Genomic DNA, 17,206 nt, shown 5'->3' with positions numbered 1-17,206 from the left:
TGTCTTTCCTCAAATTTGGAGACCAAAACTGAACACAATACTCCAGGTGTGGTCTCAGCAAGGCTCTGTACAACTGCAGATGGACTTCTTTGCTCCTATACTCAAGTCCCCTTGTTATGAAGGCTTGTAAGCAGAACAAGCACTACACCTGCCCTTACACTTCCTCCCTCACCACCATTCGGGGCCCAAGACTGTCCTTCCAGGTGAGGCGACACTTCACCTGTGAGTCGGCTGGTGTGGTATACTGCGTCTGGTGCTACCGGTGCGGCCTTCTATATATTGGTGAGACCCAACGCACACTGGGAGACCGTTTCATTGAACACCTATGCTCTGTCCGCCAGAGAAAGCAGAATCTCCCAGTGGCCACACATTTTAATCCCACGTCCCATTCCCATTCTGATATGTCTATCCATGGCTTCCTCTACTGTCAAGATGAAGCCACACTCAGGTTGGAGGAACAAAACCTTATATACTATCTGGGTAGCCTCCAACCTGATGGCATGAACATTGATTTCTCTAACTTCTGTTAATGCCCCTCCTCCCCTTCTTACCCCATCCCTGATTTATTTATTTCCCCCCCCCCTTTTTTCTCTCTCTCTCTCTGCCCATCACTCTTTGCCTGTTCCCCATCTCCCTCTGGTGCTCCCCTCCCCCTTTCTTTCTCCCTAGGCCTCCCATCCCATGATCCTTTCCAGCTCTGTATCCCTTTTGCCAATCACCTTTCCAGCTCTTAGCTTCACCCCACCTCCTCCTGCCTTCTCCTATCATTTCGGATTTCCCCCTCCCCCTCCTACTTTCAAATCTCTTACTATCTTTTCTTTCAGTTAGTCCTGAGGAAGGGTCTCGGCCTGAAATGTCAACTGTACTTCTTCCTATAGATGCTGCCTGGCCTGCTGTGTTCCACCAGCATTTTGTGTGTGTTGCTTGAATTTCCAGCATCTGCAGATTTCCTCGTGTTTGCGTCCTCCAGCAGATTGTTAGTTGGTCCAGATTCCAGAAGCTGCAGTCTCTTGTACCTCCATGAATCTCTATTGGTGCATCCCACTTTATCTTAGTGGAAGTTAAAGTCAAGATTTGCCACCATCTAAAAAATAGAACTGTGTTGCAGGCAAAGCAGGGTACCTTCAGGCTGGATTGCATGCTATATGTTCAATACTGAGTTTGCCACAAGAGAGTCAAAGCTGATATTTTGCTAATAACATGAACTACCTTTGTTGCATTTTTTAATTACTCATTTTCCTTTCATACACAGCAGTAGGTTATGCACAGGAGATTCTGCAACTGCAAGTGCAGAGCAACACACAAATTGCTGGAGGAGCTCTGCAATTTAGGCAGCATCTATGGAGGGGAATAAACAGTTGACATTTTAGTGCAAGACCCTTCATCAAGTCAAGATGAAGCCCTGTTTATTGTGTCTGGCTTGCTGAGTTCCTCCAGCATTTTGAGAGTGTTGTTCAAATTATTTTTGGAATGGGGATAAGGCAAATGAAAAGTGTAACTTGTTCTTTCACCCATATTTTCATCGAATTAGCTTGGAACAGAACCTTTACCCATCGAGTCTGTGCTGACCATCAATTACCTCTTTGCAGTAACCCCCAAATCAATCCTATTGCATTTTATTCTCCCCACATTCTCAGCAATTGCCCCAGTTGCTACTGCTCACTCACAGCAGCTACTGAACGTACCAATCCACACAGCCTTGGTTGATCCAACGTAACTGTCTTTGGAGCTACCTTTGCATCCCTCTGTAATATTCTGCATTTCCAATGCACGAACATCTGTTCCATTGGATAAGCGTCTAATTTACTGTGAGTGAATGGGATTTGGTTCTCAGAAAGGAAATGTGTATATCTGGATTGAGATTTGCTGTGTCACTGAAGTATTTCCTCATTGTGTAATCTATTCCAGCTAAAAGTTTAACAAAATATGTTTGCTGAAGTAGGGAAGGTATGCAGTGTTGATGAGAGTAAATCACAGGGCCATACATTATCCTATTTGGGATTGTACATGAATCGCCACACTCTCAGACAAATGCTGAAAGGTCGTACGCATTTTTTTCACTTCTAAGGCCATTTGATTTTTTAAACAGCTTCTTTTGTTGGAATAAATGCTTGTGTTTTGTACAGCAGCCAGAAGAGCAAACTCATCAGAGAGGCAACAGGGGAGTCACGAGATGTCCGTGATAAAGCGTCCCAGAACATCCGACTGCTAAACAGAGAGCCTGTTCCGATAAAAGCCAGAGCAAAAATATAATAAGAGTCTTGTGCTGATCCTTGCATTTGTGGCCAGCACATTAACCCATCCTTTCTTCCTATTTGAACCAGCATTTCAATTGTGTGCTGAGGTCTTTATGAGCAATCCAGAGCTGACAGCAGCTCTTTCATTGCCCATACCACTAGGTTCACCAAGTCCGTATTCTTAGTATCCCTCAAGTCAGTCAGTTTATGACTTGCTTTGATTAACTGATTTGCTGCTGGCTAGCATGAGAGAAGTTTGTCAGGACTCTCTGACTCCTAGGGTCATCACAGCAGGGTCAAGCTGTGCTGCTAATGTTAATTAGAACCTAATTTGGCATTACTGTACTGTGAACTGATGGTGTGGGGATTGCCATCCAGTTTTCCTTAAAAAAACGTGTATTTATTTGTTTAGGTCATAGGCAGGAAATTGTATAAACTATCGACTAGTAATTGGCCAGCAATGTGATGCAAGATTGTGCAGAGAGGAGGTGGGTGTTGGATAAGTCAATCCAAGATCATTAGGATAAGGAACTGAATTAGCTCACCACTATTGCCTGTGGAGTAAGAAGACATCAATTTCTGGAGACCCTCAATGACATACACGAGAAACATTTAAAAGGAAGCTAACAGAGTGGATGTTAGCTTCCAAGTATATTGCTGGGACCTGAGATAGGTAAAGATTGAATAGGTTAGGACGTCATTCCCTGGAATGTAGAAGAATGAGTGGAGATTTGACAGAGAAATACAAAATTATGAGTGGTATAGAGAGGGTAAATGCAAGCAGTCTTTTTCCATAAGACCATAAGACATAGAGGCATAAATAAGCTATTCGGCCCATCAAGTCTGCTCCACTATTTTATCATGACTAATTTATTATCCCTCTCCAATCCATTCTGCTGCCTCCCCCCCATAAACACTGATACCCTGACTAATCAGGAACCTATCAACCTCCGCTTTAAATATACTCAATGACTTTGCATTCACAGCCATCTGTGGGCATGGGTTAATGAGAAAAGGTGAATTGTTTAAGGGGAACATGAAGGGGAACCTCTTCACTCAGAAGGAAATGGTGGATGTGGGTTTGATTTCAACATTTAAGAGAATTTTGGATAGTTACATGGATGGGAAGTGTGCGGAGTACTATGGTCCAGGTGCAGGGTGATGGGACTAGGCATAAAATTAGTTCAGCATGGACTACATAGGTCGAAGGTCTTGTTTCTGTGAAGTAGTGCTCTATCACTCAATAACTCTATAAGCTCTCTTGATTTCTTTTTACAAATATACAAAAGTGTATTCACTATCAAAAAATATACATAATCAGGGATCCACAAAACTACTTGCAATTTCAAATTAAAATACAATTAGTATTATCTACAAAATATTCAATTCCCCGAGGGCTCCTCTCTTCTTGGAATGCCACCACTGTTCCCACAGAGTCGGCATGCTCCCTCTCTAAGGACTGTGGTCACCCAGCCAAAGCCCTCACCTGCCCGCTGCCTGACTGGCCAGGCACAGGAACAGACCAACCAGGAGGCTCCCCAAGCGATCCACCCTTCCACTCCTTCCCCCCTCTCTGCACCAGGTGACATGAGGTGCAGTTTCTTTGGTTTCTCAAACAGGGGCTGCACCCTCTCACACTCCATACATACTGACTCCTGGCTACAGAAAGGACAGGTGAACTGGCTAAGAAATCTGCTGCATGGCACTGCTGCACTCTTGTTTATTTGCACAGTTGAGGAATGGAGAGATGTGCCAATGCAAATTCAGGCATTCTTTTCCACAGGCCTTGCATTTGAGGTCAAGAGTTCTATGAATAATCTTTGGTCTGAAATTGAAAGTTATCTCCAGTTACTGGAAACCCACGTAGAATGAAATCAAAGCCTATATAGTACTATCTGTATTTATATACATTCTGTGTGCTGAAGACACACACTCAACATTTTATGAACAGCTTCTTCCCCCTGCAGTCAGTCTGAATGAGCCAACCCATGAACACAATCTCACTATTTTTGTTCTCTTTTTGTACTACTTAATTAATTTATTTTTCAATATTTTTTCTAAATATAATTTATAGTACGGGTATATTTATTGTCTTGTGTACTTCTGCCACAAGACAACAAATTTCTTGACATATATCAGTGATATTAAACCTGATTCTGATTCCATATGATGTATGATATTACCTTGGCACCACACAGCCATTTGACTTCAATGTGATGACACATACAGTAATAGAATTTTGTAAGAACTATTTGTTTTCTAAAATTAATCAGCCTCTCTATTGGAAGCACAGAGGCGATCTTTATGAAAAGTAAGGGCTTTAAGGGGTTTGTGCTTGCCTTATCTAAGCCCCAATCTTGCGAGGGAGACCCTAATTTCCTCAGGAGCACTCACAACCACATTTGATTTATAGCTCGTTTCCTGAAGTATTATTTTAATCATTGCACCCTGTTAGAGGAAGTTCCTATCAGTGTCTTAAGTAGATGACTTTAATCCCTGATACAAAGACATCCACCCTGATCCAAAAGATAAATTTTGCCATTACCACTTGTGCCTTAGCCAGACTGAGCTTGGTGAGTCTGTGCTTGCAGTTGGGTGTAGTCACACACACAAGTTTGGGCATGATTCTGCATTGCACTGATATTATAATCCCCAAATCGGGCAAAGCCTCAAACCAGTAGTGCTTTGAAATATTCGCAGCAATTGCAGATTAAACCTCATTACCAGGGGTTAAATGTGTGCACTGTTAAATCTGCTGGTGTGATTGATTGGAGGAGAGGGGAGGGAGACAGGGGAGGAGGGCAACCTCAGTAAGAAATGGACTGTAACCTCTGGCACTGCAGACACTCATTAAGATCAGATCCTGATTCCCATCCTCACAAGGCCTGCATCCAGATGTTTTGGTTTCAGCTTTTAAAAGGAGACAAAGACCTAATGTTTTTTTAAAACTAATACGGCTGATTTGCAAATGACAAGTGTTGTGAGTGCACATTACAATCGTCCCACACATCCCTCCAGAATTAATGCAGAGTTGGCTTCTGAGCATCAGCAGAGCAATCTTTGTGTACTTCTGATCAGAATTTAAGGATATAGAGACTTACAGCACAGTACAAGCCTTTCGATCCACAACATTGAGCCAACCTTTTAACCTGCCCTCAAATCAGTCTAATCCTTTCCCTTCTACATAACCCATGTGCCTATCTAAGAGTTTCTTAAATGCCCCTAATGTATCTGCCTCTACCACCACCTCTGGCAGGGTGTTCCACACACTCACCACTCCCTCTGTAAAGAACTTACCTCTGACATCCCCCCATAATTTCCTATAATCACCTTAAAATTATGCTCCCTTGTATCATCCATTTCTGCCCCGGGTACAATCTCTTGCTGTCCATTGGATCTATGCCTCTTATCATGTATTTCTATGTGAAGAAAGTTAATCTTCCTGTTCAGGTATTAAATCTTTCTTTTAAGATCCCTTGCTTTGAAGAATTACTTCTCCATAGATAGTTCTATCTCTGTTTTAAACTTAGCCTTTTCAACTCTTAGAAGGTTCAGTTTTTCAATTATTGGCTCCTCTCCCCACTCCATCAAACCTTGCAACATTAATTTGATTTTGTACAGACCCAGTCTGTGTTCAGTACCAAGAAATCAGTTTCCAGTTCCAGATTTTTTTAAAGAAAACAAATGTTTCATAAGATATTGAACTGTTTAACTGGTTTGCATTTAATTTGCAAGTTTGTGAAATAGAAGAGGGATCATCTTCAAGTGGGAAGAGAGAGGGGGGAGAGAGGAAGAGGAGGAGAGGTATAGTGAGACAGAGAATGAAAGAGACAGTCTGTGAGAGACACACAGAGACAAAATGAAACAGACTAAGTGAGACACAGAGAATGGTGAAGCAAGCAGCAACAGGAACAGTAACTGAGGGGGAAAGGGGAAGAAAAAGGATAGAAAGTAGCAAATGGACAGAGAGAAAGGGAGGGAGAGGGAGGTGGAGAGGGGATAAAAGAGAGAAAGGGAGAAAAGAGCAGGGGAGAGAGAGAAATGGCGCAAAAGAGGGAGGAAGAGTGAGGCAAAGGAGAGAGAGGAAGAAGAAAAGAAAGGGGAGAGGGAGGAGGAGAGAGAGAGAAAGAGGGAGAGAGAGGGGGAGAGGGTCAGTGAGAGAAGGGGAGGAGAGAGGGAGAGATAGTGTGTAATAGAAAGGAAGAGAGTGAGAGAGAGGTGGAGGGGAGATCAAGGGAGTGAGGGAGAGTGAAAGAGGGATAGAGAGAGGTAATGAAAGAGGGAGGGGGAGAAAGAAATGGAAAGAGAAGGGGAAAGAAAAAGAGAAAGTGTGTGAGAGAAAGGGAGAGAGTGTGAGTGAAGAAGAGAGACACAGAGAGAGGAGGGAGAGAGACAGAGGGGGAGAGAGAATGAGAGAGAGACAGAGGGACTAAGGTAGAAAAGGAGAGGGAGAGGGGTCTGAGGAAGAGGTGGGGAGAGGAAGAGGGGGAGAGAGACAGATGGGAGGGAGAGAGTGAGAGAGAGAAAGATGGGGAAAGAAACAGGGAGAGCAAGAGTAGGGGAGAGAGGTAGAAAGAGAGAGGGAGAAGGGCCCGAGAGAGAGGGGGGAGTGAGACAGACAGAGAGAGAGAGAGAGAGAGAGAGAGCGATATGTTCTGATGACTGTTCCTTTGCTGTTGTTCTGGCTTGTAGCGTTCCTGATGTTACAGTGTGTGTTAAATGTTCCGATTGGGCATCAGTCTGTGGCAACATTTCCGTTCACTGCTCCTTTTTCCTCCCCCACTCCACGTGTGGATTGATGGAGACAGGAAATGGACTGGAGGGAAAGGGTGCAGCTGTGGGCAAAGAGATCCCCTCCCCCAACAGCCACACAACCACCTCCTGCCTTTGGAAAAGATCCCAGAGCCCAACCAGACAGGCAAAAAAAAATCGAGCCACAGAGACAGATGAAATAACAGGGGCCAAGACATCAATAAGAGCCTGGAGATTTATATTCTCAATCATGATTTTTCCCATCCTGCAGGAAGACCGGGGGAGGAATGTACAAATACTGAACTAATGTACAGGGGAGAGAGGGAAATAGAGTCAGCCATTGCCCAAGACCTTGCATGTGTTTGTTTGTTTATTTATTCTTATTTAGCGATACAGCATGGATACGGCTTTGAACTGTGCCACCCACCCCCCCCCCCCCCCAGCAACTCCACTATCCTGATTTAACCCGAGCCTAATTATGGGACAACTTACAATGACCGATTAACCTACTAACTGGTATATCTGAGGGAGGAAACTGCAGCACCCAGACAAAGCCCACACATTCCGGGGGAGCACATACAGATTCCCTACAACTGACATTGGAATTGAGCTCTGAACTCAGACGCCCCAAGTTGTAACTGTGTCACGCTAACCACTACAAAAAGTTATTGATATCATAATAGGCTGAAATAATATAAAGGAATAGCTGATATCGCTTATTACCTGCTGTTCCCTCCCCCCACCTGCTAGTTTCTGCCCCCTTCATTTCCAGTAAACCTAAAGATTAGCTTTATCTGTCACTTGTACATTTGTACATTTGAAATGCACCATTTGTGACAACAACCAATACAATCTGTGCAAGTGTTACCACGCTTCCAGTGCCAACATAGCATGCTCCCAACTTTACTAACCTGTACATCTTTGGACTCTGGGAGGAAACCAGAGCACCTGGAAGAAACCCATGCAGTCACAGGGAGAATGTACGAACTCTTTACAGACAGCGGTGGAATTGAACACTGACCACTGGCTCTGTAAAGCAGTACATGAACAGCTATACTACTGTGCGACTGTGAAGGGTCTCAGCACGTTTGCAAGTACACTCAAAAACTTCTATAGTTGTACTGTGACAGGCTATATCACTGTCTGGTATGGAGGGGCTACTGCACAGGACTGAAAGAAGCTGCAGAAGGTTGTAAATCTAGTCAGCTCCATTTTGGGCACTAGCTTACAAAGTACCCAGGACATCTTTTGGGAGAGGTGTCTCAAAAAGGCAGCGTCCATTATTAATGACCTCCAGCACCCAGGAGATGCCCTTTTCTCACTTGTTACCATCAGGTAGGAGATACAGAAGCCTGAAGGCACACACTCAGTGATTCAGGAACAGCTTCTTCTTCGCTGCCAGATTCCTAAATGGACATTGAAGCTTTGGACACTACTTCACTTTTTTTTAATGTACTTGTTTCTGTTTTTACACATTTTAAAAAATCTATTCAATATATATAATTGATTTGCTTGTTTATTTATCATTATGTTTTATTTTATTTATTATTTTTTTCTCTCTGCTAGATTATGTATCGCATTGAGCTGCTGCTGCTGCTAAGTTAACAAATTTCACGTCACATGACAGTGATAATAAACCTGATTCTGATTCTGAGACATCGACTCTTTATTTCTCTCCGTCGATGCTGCCTGACCTGCAGCATTCCTCTGGCATTTTGGTTGCTCTGCTTATATCCAAATACATCAACCCATCAGCTTATTTCTCCTTTAAAACATTCTGTGGTAGAAGCTGAAATAATAAACTGCCTACTGCTCAAATGATTCTGGTTTCTTTGTCCACTGGCTACATCCTTCCTTTCCGAGTCTCGGCCTGAATGTTGACTGTTTATTTCTTTTCATAGATGCTGCCTGACCTGCTGAATTCCCCCAGCATCTTGTGTGTGTTACTGCACAACTATAAAGGTTTCTGATTATTACAGCAGACACAAAGCATGTGAAACCAAGATTTGAGAATGTGAAGTAAAACTCCCATAAACCGCATTTAAATAGTTGGAACTCCCAGTGGTGTGGCATCAATTCATCAGCTCCATTTCCCACACTGCATGTTCAAAGCTCCTTTTAAGCTTATCAGGTTTGCTGTAAAATTTAATGTAGTATACCATAACATCTTTTTAAAACATGGATAAAAAGTGTGTTACAGTATTAATGACACAACATTAGATAGTCCTGAAAATATGTCACCTGCCACCACCAAACTCTCAACCATGCTAGGTTAATGGATTTTTACTGTATGTGCTTTGGACTTGTAGAAGCAGACCAATATGTGGCCCCAGATCTGGTCATTCAATGAATTGCACACACAAGAAGCTAAAGAGTCCCCTGACACTCTTGCATTCCACCTCCCTACATGTCTACAGAAGTACCATGAAGAGCATTTTAACAGGGTTCATCACCATCTGGTATGGAGGGGCCACTTCACAAGATCAGAAAAAAACTGAAGAAAGTTGTAAACTCAGCTAGCTCCATCATGGGCACTAGTCTCCGCAGCACTGAGGACTCTTTCAAAAAGTGATGCCTCAGAAAGGACCCCCATCACCCAGAACAGACACTCTTCTCATAAGCTACATGACCTTGTAGTGCAGTTAGAGATTGACACGTGTGATTTTGTGGGCATCTCTGAATTGTGACTGAAAGAAGATCATTGTTGAGAGCCTAACATCCAACAGTACACAAGGAATGAGAGGAGCTGGCCAAAGTTGATTGGAAGGGAACACCAGCAGTGATGACAGCAGAACAATAGCTGGAGATTCTGAGGGAAATTTGGAAGGCGCAGAAAAGATACATCCCGAAGAGGTAGTATTCTAAAAGCAGGGTGACACAATTGTGGCCAAAAGGGAAGTCAAAGACAACATACAAACAAAAAAGAGCGTATATAATAGAGCAAGAACTAGTGGAAAGTTAGAGGGTTGGGAAGTTTTTGAAAACCAGCAGGGCAACTAAAAAGCCATAAAGAGGGGAATATGAAAAAATGAAGGTAAGTAAGCTATGAATATAAAAGAGGACACAAAAAGTTTCTTCAGATATAAAAAGAGTGAAGAGATGAGAATGGGTTATTGGACCACTGGAAAATGGTGCTTGAAAATTAGTAATGGGAAAAAAAATGGTGGTGTCTTCACAGTCCTCAACATGGAGGACACAAAGAGAATGCCAGAAATGCAAGAGTGTCAGGGAGCAGAAGTGACTGCTCCTTTTACTAAGGAGAAAATCCTTCGGAAGCTGAAAGGTATGAAGGTAGAACCAGATGGACTACACCCTAGTGTTCTGAAAGAGGTAGCTGAAGAGATTGAGGAGACATGAGGAGATCTTTCAGGAAGCACTAAGTTCTGGAATGGTTCCTGAGGACCAGGAAATTGTAAATGTCAACCCACTCTTTAAGAAGGAAGAAGGCAGAAGAACAGAAGTACTAGCCCAGTTAGCCTAACTTCACTGGTTAGAAAGATGTTGGTCTATTGTTAAGGATGAGGTTTTGAGTACTTGGAGACACAAAATAAAATAGGCCAAAGTAAGCATGGTTCTCTAAACGGGGCATCTTGCCTGACAAATTTGTTGGAATTCTTTGAAAAAATACCAGGCAGGATAAACAAAGCAGAGTCAGTGGATGTTTTTTATTTGGATTTTCAGAAAGCCTTTGACAAGGTGCTGCACATGAGGCTGCTTAGCAAGTTAAAAGCCCATGGTATTATGAGAAAGAAACTAGACTGGATAGAAGGTTGGCTGACTGGCAGGAGGCAAAGAGGAAATAAAAGGGGCCTTTTCTGATTGGCTGCCAGTGACTAGTTGTGCACCACAGGGGTTCAGTGTTGGGACTGCTTCTTTTTACATTGAATGTCGAAGATTTGGATGAAGGAATTTAGGTTTTTTTTGTGAAGTACATGGTCAATATGAAGTTACCATAGGTGGAAGGGGAGGTAGTGTTGAGGAAGTATGGTGGTTGCAGAAGGACTTATAACCCTAAGGCAATGTTAACATTAACTTTGAGAGGACCAGAATACAAAAGCAAGGATGAAATGCTGAGGCTTTATAAGGCATTGGTCAGACAACACTTGGGAATATCATGAGCAGTTTAAGGCCCTTATCTAAGAAAAGGTGTGCTGCTATTGGAGAGGGTCTAGAGGAGGGTGATTTCAGCAATGAAAGGAATAGCATATGAAGAGCGTTTGATTGTTCTGAGCCTGTGCTCACTGGAGTTTAGAAGAATATTGAAAGGCCTGGACAAAGTGAATGTGGAAATTATGTTTCCTATAGTGGGGGAGTCTAGAACCAGAGAGCACAACCTCAGAATAGACTGTTGTCCATTTAGAACAGAGGTGAGGAATTTTTTTAGGTTAGCCAGTGGGTGGTAAATCAGTGGAATTCTTTGCCACAGATCTCTGTGCAGGCCACATTATTGTGTACATTTAAGACAGAGGTTGATAGATTCTTGATTAATCAGAGCATCAAATGTTATAGGAAGAAGGCTGGAGAATGGAGTTGAGAGGGATAATAAATCAGCCATGGTGGAATGGCAAAACAGACTCATTGGGCTGAATGACCTAATTCTGCTCCTAGGTCTTATGTTTTTTATAGTTTCACTGCTATCATCTAGAACAGGGTACAGGGTCCTGAAAGCACGCTATTCATTTAATTTATTTTTTAGAAATATTTCATATTGTAATTCATGGATTTTTAATATATTGCACTGTATTGCTGCTACAAAACAACAAATTTCACAATACATGTCAGTGATAGTAGATCTAATTCTGATTCTGTAGCCTCGTTACTTTTGGCTCTTTCAGACTCTATTGTTCTAACTTCATCAGAACAAACTGAAAATTGAAGGGACTAATGGAAAGGGGGTGAGTGGAGAGGTGAGGGAGCTAAGAGAAAGGAAGCCATTAAATGAGAGAGAAAGACAGAGGAAGGAGGGAAAGGAAATGGGCAGAATTGCATGCCTGTGTCTGTGTGTATGTAGGACCAGTGTGTGTCAGCCTCTGTGTCTGTAAAATGGAATCCCAGGTATAACATGGTAACACACACAAAATGCTGGTGGAACGCAGCAGGCCAGGCAGCATCTATAGGAAGAAGTACAGTCGACGTTTTGGGCCAGGACCCTTCGTCCTGATGAATTTCCAGTATCTGCAGATTTCTCGTGTTTGCATAAACTTGGTATTGATTTTGGTTGCGGAGGCTTCCTATGTAAAGATATATGGAACTTTTTACTGCCTTAAAGACATATGCATACGCACACAAAATGCTGGAGAAACTCAGCAGGTCAGACAGCATCCATGGACAGGAATTAAGAGCCGATATTTCAGGCCAAGTCCTTGCATCAGAACTGGAAAGGAAAGGGAGAACACTCTCCTGTCAAATGCCTTCTTCTTTATCCCATTATCTTTTCCACCTCTCACCACCCAGCTTCTCACAGCATCACCCCTCCCCCATCCACCCACTTCCCCCTCACCTAACATCACCTATCACTTGCCAGCCTGTATTTCTCCCTCTTCCTTCTTATTCCGGCTTCTTCCCCCTTTCTTTCCAGTCCAGATAAAGGGTCTCAGCCAGAAATGAAAACTGTTTATTCTTCTTCAAAGATGCTGCCTGATCTGAGGAATTCCTTCAGCATTGTGTGTTGCTCTGGATTTCTGACATCTGCAGAATCTCTTGAGTTTCTGTATATACACTCAGTAGCCACTTTATTAGTTACGCCTGTATACCTGCTCGTTAATGCAGTGAGCAGCAGTTCTGTGAGTGAAAACACCTAAGTTTCAAGCTGATAGGAAGGTGACAGCAATTCAAATAATCACACATTACAACACTGGTGTACAGAGAGCATCTCTGAACACACAACATATCGAACCTTGAAGTAATTGGGCTACAGCAGAAGACCACAAATATTCATTCAGTCACTTTATTAGGTACAGGAGGTGCCCAATAAATTGGCCACCGTATGTATGTGTAATCAATCTGATCACTTTCTAAAGAGCATTTCTCCAATTTAAAGTTGATCACAACTTAAACAAGGCAAAAGTCAAATCATTTTCTTCACAGGAGGCTGTTTCCTAGCTGATTCAGTGTGGGTTTACTAGAGATATATTGTTTCAGTTACTGCAGAGGAAATTCATTTAAAAGCCTTCCAGTGATATTTACTATATCCTCGGATGAATTATGTATGTGACAATTGAACAGTTTGAAAGCAAGTAAATATACAGGATCTGCACTGGAATGTAAACAGGCATTATATAGTCAGAGGATTACATTGATTTAAAGAAATTTTTTCAACAGTAAATGATTAAAGTTCAGCCTTCCCCTTGATCTGCGTTTCCAAGTGCTATGTATTTCCAGAGTACTTGTACAGACATGGAAAAAATTACAAGTATCTCTCTCCATCGCAACACAAGTAACTGGGTGCACACACTTCAACTGGAACAGTTATTACCCCTCAACCCTCAGGCTACAGAACCAGCGTGGATAACTTTGCTCACTACAACACCGATTCTTCAACCTATTGACTCAAGGACTTTACAACTCACATTCTCAGTTTTATTATTATTATAATTTTGCTTTTCTTTTTATATTTGCACAACTTAGCAACTTTTGCACATTGGTTGTCCGTCTTTGTGTGTAGATCTTTACTGATTCTGTTATTTTTCCTTGTATCTATTGTAAATGCTCACAAGAAAATTAATCTCAGGGTTGTAAATGGTGATGTACACGATACGTACCTTGGTAATAAATTTGCTTTGAACTTTGAAAACTTCACCTCCCTCAGTGATGCTGTAACTTTGCCTTTAACATCTTGCAGTACCATGACATTGAATGGACACTCTGGGATCGGATTGATGTACAAGGCATTCAGCCAAATGGGGACGAGATGACACTGAAAGAATTACTGAACTATTTTAAGGTAATTTTAAACATTTATGCAAATTTCTTTGTTTTATCATCCTGAGTTTCTCAATATGGTCTATGTACAGAGGAGAGAGGGAACACACTACCCAAGGCCATGAAAAATAACTTTAAATAAAAACCAAAGGAAGGACAGCTGTTTACATTTATATTATATTAGAACACAAGGTTCTGCAGATGCTGGAAATCCAGATTAACACATGCAAAGTGCTGGAGGAATTCAGCAAGTCAGGCAGCATCTATGGAGAGCAATAAACAGCTGATGTTTCAGGCAATCTGCACCAGGATTGGAAAACAAGGGGAAAGATGCCTAATAAGAAGGTGGGGGAGAGGAGTTGGCCACTGATAGGTGAGACCAGGTGAGGGAAAATGAAGTGACGAGCTGGCGGGTGAAGGGCTGATGCAGACAGAATCTGAGGGTGGACCACGGGAGAAAGGGAAGGAGGGGCACCAGGGGGAGGTGATAGACAGGTTAGGAGAAGAGAAGGGCAAAGAGGAGAGTGAGAATGGGAAATGGAAAAGAGAGAAGGGGGAGAGGGAGAAATTACCAGAAGTTGGAGAAATCAGTGTTCATGCTGTCAGGTTGGAAGCTACCTAGACAGAATATGAGAAGTGAAAGTCTATACAAATAAAAATAATATCTGACAGCTCTATTTTTGTCTTTGCAAATTCAAGAGTGAATGACATAAATATTGACTTCAATACACATTGAGAATTAGCAATTATTGAACTGCTCAAATAGCCCCCTCCTTCTAGCGTACAATGACTTTGACTGCACACACTTCAAATTACACTCTTCCCCCAGCCGGCAGATTGATTGCGAGGCAGTTGAAGTATATGAATATTGTCAAAGACCATGTGAGCTGAACGGTCTGTTTCTCTGGTGTGTGTGTGTGTGTGTGTGTGTGTGTGTGTGTGTGTGTGTGTGTGTGTGTGTGTGTGTGTGTGTGTGTGTGTGTGTGTGTGTGTGTGTGTGTGTGTGTATAACCCCCAACTTCCACTTTGTTTATGGGGGTGCACACAGTCTTTACATTATCATTGAGGTCATTACTGATGTCATTTCCAGTAAGTCTGGTCAAATTAGTAAGTTTGCCACAAATCATCAAGGTAGCATAGCGGTTAGCATAACACTATTACAATACCAGTAACGCAGATTAAATTCCCACCACTGTCTATAAGGAGTCTGTACGTTTGTGGGTTTCCTCAGGGTGCTTCAGTTTTCTCCCATATTCCAAAGACATACAGTTAATTAGTCACATGGGCATAATTGGACAGCAAGGGCTCATTAGGCCTGAAGGACCTGTTATGGTGCTATCTCTAAATTATTTTAAAAGTTCAGTACCTAAAGGGTTAAAGTAACAAGGTTTACCTTATAAGGTGAGGTGGTGTTATGACACAACAGAGGTAAGGAGTTAATCGAGAGAAGTTGGAAAAATAAATAAGGTATCAGGAGGATTTACTGAGGAGCCTAATAAACCTGTAAGTAGAGTCTGATAGACAGACAGGTCATCTGGGGTTCAAGGGTAGTATTTGTTCCAGAGCAGAGTAATACTTGTTGTGATAAATGAATGGAGACGTTGCAAGTCCATGTTGCTAATAACACAGCCTCCTCAGGGCCACACCAGCGGATTGCTTGTGTGTGTCTGCACTGGACTGTTAACTTGGCAAACCTCCAGCAGCACCAGCATTCAGATTGGTATCACAGGATTGATATCTAAATCAGAGAAACAGACCATATCTATTTACTTTACAAGGAACAGCAGAATAACATTCTAATTTTCTTTAGGGTAGTATTTGAAGGGGGGCAAAGACAAGGCTCTATTTTAACCAGTCAAACTAATAGCACAAATGGAGATAAAATGGTTTACCTTTCCACCATACAATTAATCCTGATCATAAGACCATAGAACCTAGGAGCAGAATTAGGACATTCGGTTCATTGAATCTGTCCTCCCATTCCATCTTAGCTGATTATTATCCCTCTCAACTAAATTCTCCTGCCTTTTCCCTGTAACCTCTGATGCCCTGAACCTATCAACTGCTTTAAATATATCCAATGACTTGGCCTCCACAGTTGTCTGTGACAATGAATTCCACAGATTAAAAAAAAATTAGTTTTACTAAATTGTTTAAAATTGTGCTTGTTGATTTTACCTCCAAGGCATGATAAGCTCAACTTCTGGCCAGCTGTTGATGTAAAGGCACTCAACCCTAAACTTAACTGCTTCTTCTAGACAGTCTTTATCCTCAGTGGAATGCCAGACCAAGCTGCAGCACATGGGAACAATTGATCTTTTCTATTTGCTTTACACTAGGTGGTCACTTAATTAGGTACACCTGTATCCTGCTCATTAATGCAAATATCTAATCAACCAATCATGTTGCAGCAACTCAATGCATAAAAGCATGCAGACATGGTCACGCGTTTCAGTTGTTGTTCATTAGAATGACGAAGAAATGTGATCTAAGTGACTTTGACAATGGAATGATTGCTGGTGCCAGGCAGAGTGGGTTGAGTATCTCAGAAACTGCTCATCTCCTGGGATTTTCACACACAACAGTCTCTAGAGTCTACAGAGAACAGTACGAAAAATAAAAAATATCTAGTGAACAGCAGTTCTGTGGACGAAAACCCCTTATTAATGAAAGGTGTCAGAAGAAAAGTCTCCAGACTGATTCAAGTTGACGGAAAGGTGACAATAGCTCAAATAACCACGCATTACAACAGTGGTGTGCAAAAGAGCGTCACTGAACACACAGACGTGAATGGCCTACAACAACACAAGACCACAAACATACACTCAGTGGGCAATTTATTTGATACTTTCTATACCTAATAAAGTGGACACTGAATGTATAACTTTAATGTATGGAAAAATAAGTTAGTTGGGAACCTCAAAATAACAACTAAGAAAGGGTTCTCATGTTCTAACAAAGTGGACGAATGTCTGTAGGTAGTTGTCAGTCCAGGAAGCAGCTTCACATTGCATAGTGGTTACAAGTGTAAACAAGCCTTTGAGCATCTGCATCTGGAATGGGCCGTGGTGCCCTTTATAATTGGCAGCATCTGCCATTAATGGATAAAAGAGGCTTTAAACGATGACAGAATGTTTTTAGTGCCTCTTTTTTTTCAAAATCAATAAGCCATGAAAAATACAAAAAAAATCTTGAAATCCTTAAAGTGATGTTATTTTGTACTGGTAGCAGATCTAACTCAGGATCAAAGATTTCTTATCCTGAGTTACTACAATCAATGAAATTAAGTATTAAAG

The 17,206-nt window shown here is 42.0% G+C and overlaps 1 protein-coding gene across 1 annotated transcript in view; it reads left to right on the top strand.

Annotated features, from left to right (window-relative positions):
• Positions 1–17,206, top strand: part of LOC140741996 (ubiquitin-like modifier-activating enzyme 1) — a 430,112-nt gene that overhangs the window by 398,582 nt on the left and 14,324 nt on the right. The window contains exon 23 of the mRNA XM_073072650.1: positions 13,831–13,932. Coding sequence (XP_072928751.1) covers positions 13,831–13,932 — 102 coding nt within the window. The remainder of the gene's footprint in view (positions 1–13,830; positions 13,933–17,206) is intronic.

This window comes from Hemitrygon akajei, chromosome 19, assembly GCF_048418815.1.
Source record: "Hemitrygon akajei chromosome 19, sHemAka1.3, whole genome shotgun sequence".
In the NCBI taxonomy this organism is placed as follows: Eukaryota; Metazoa; Chordata; class Chondrichthyes; order Myliobatiformes; family Dasyatidae; genus Hemitrygon; species Hemitrygon akajei.
Note: the sequence above shows the minus strand (reverse complement) of the source record. Positions and strands in the feature narration are given on the sequence as shown.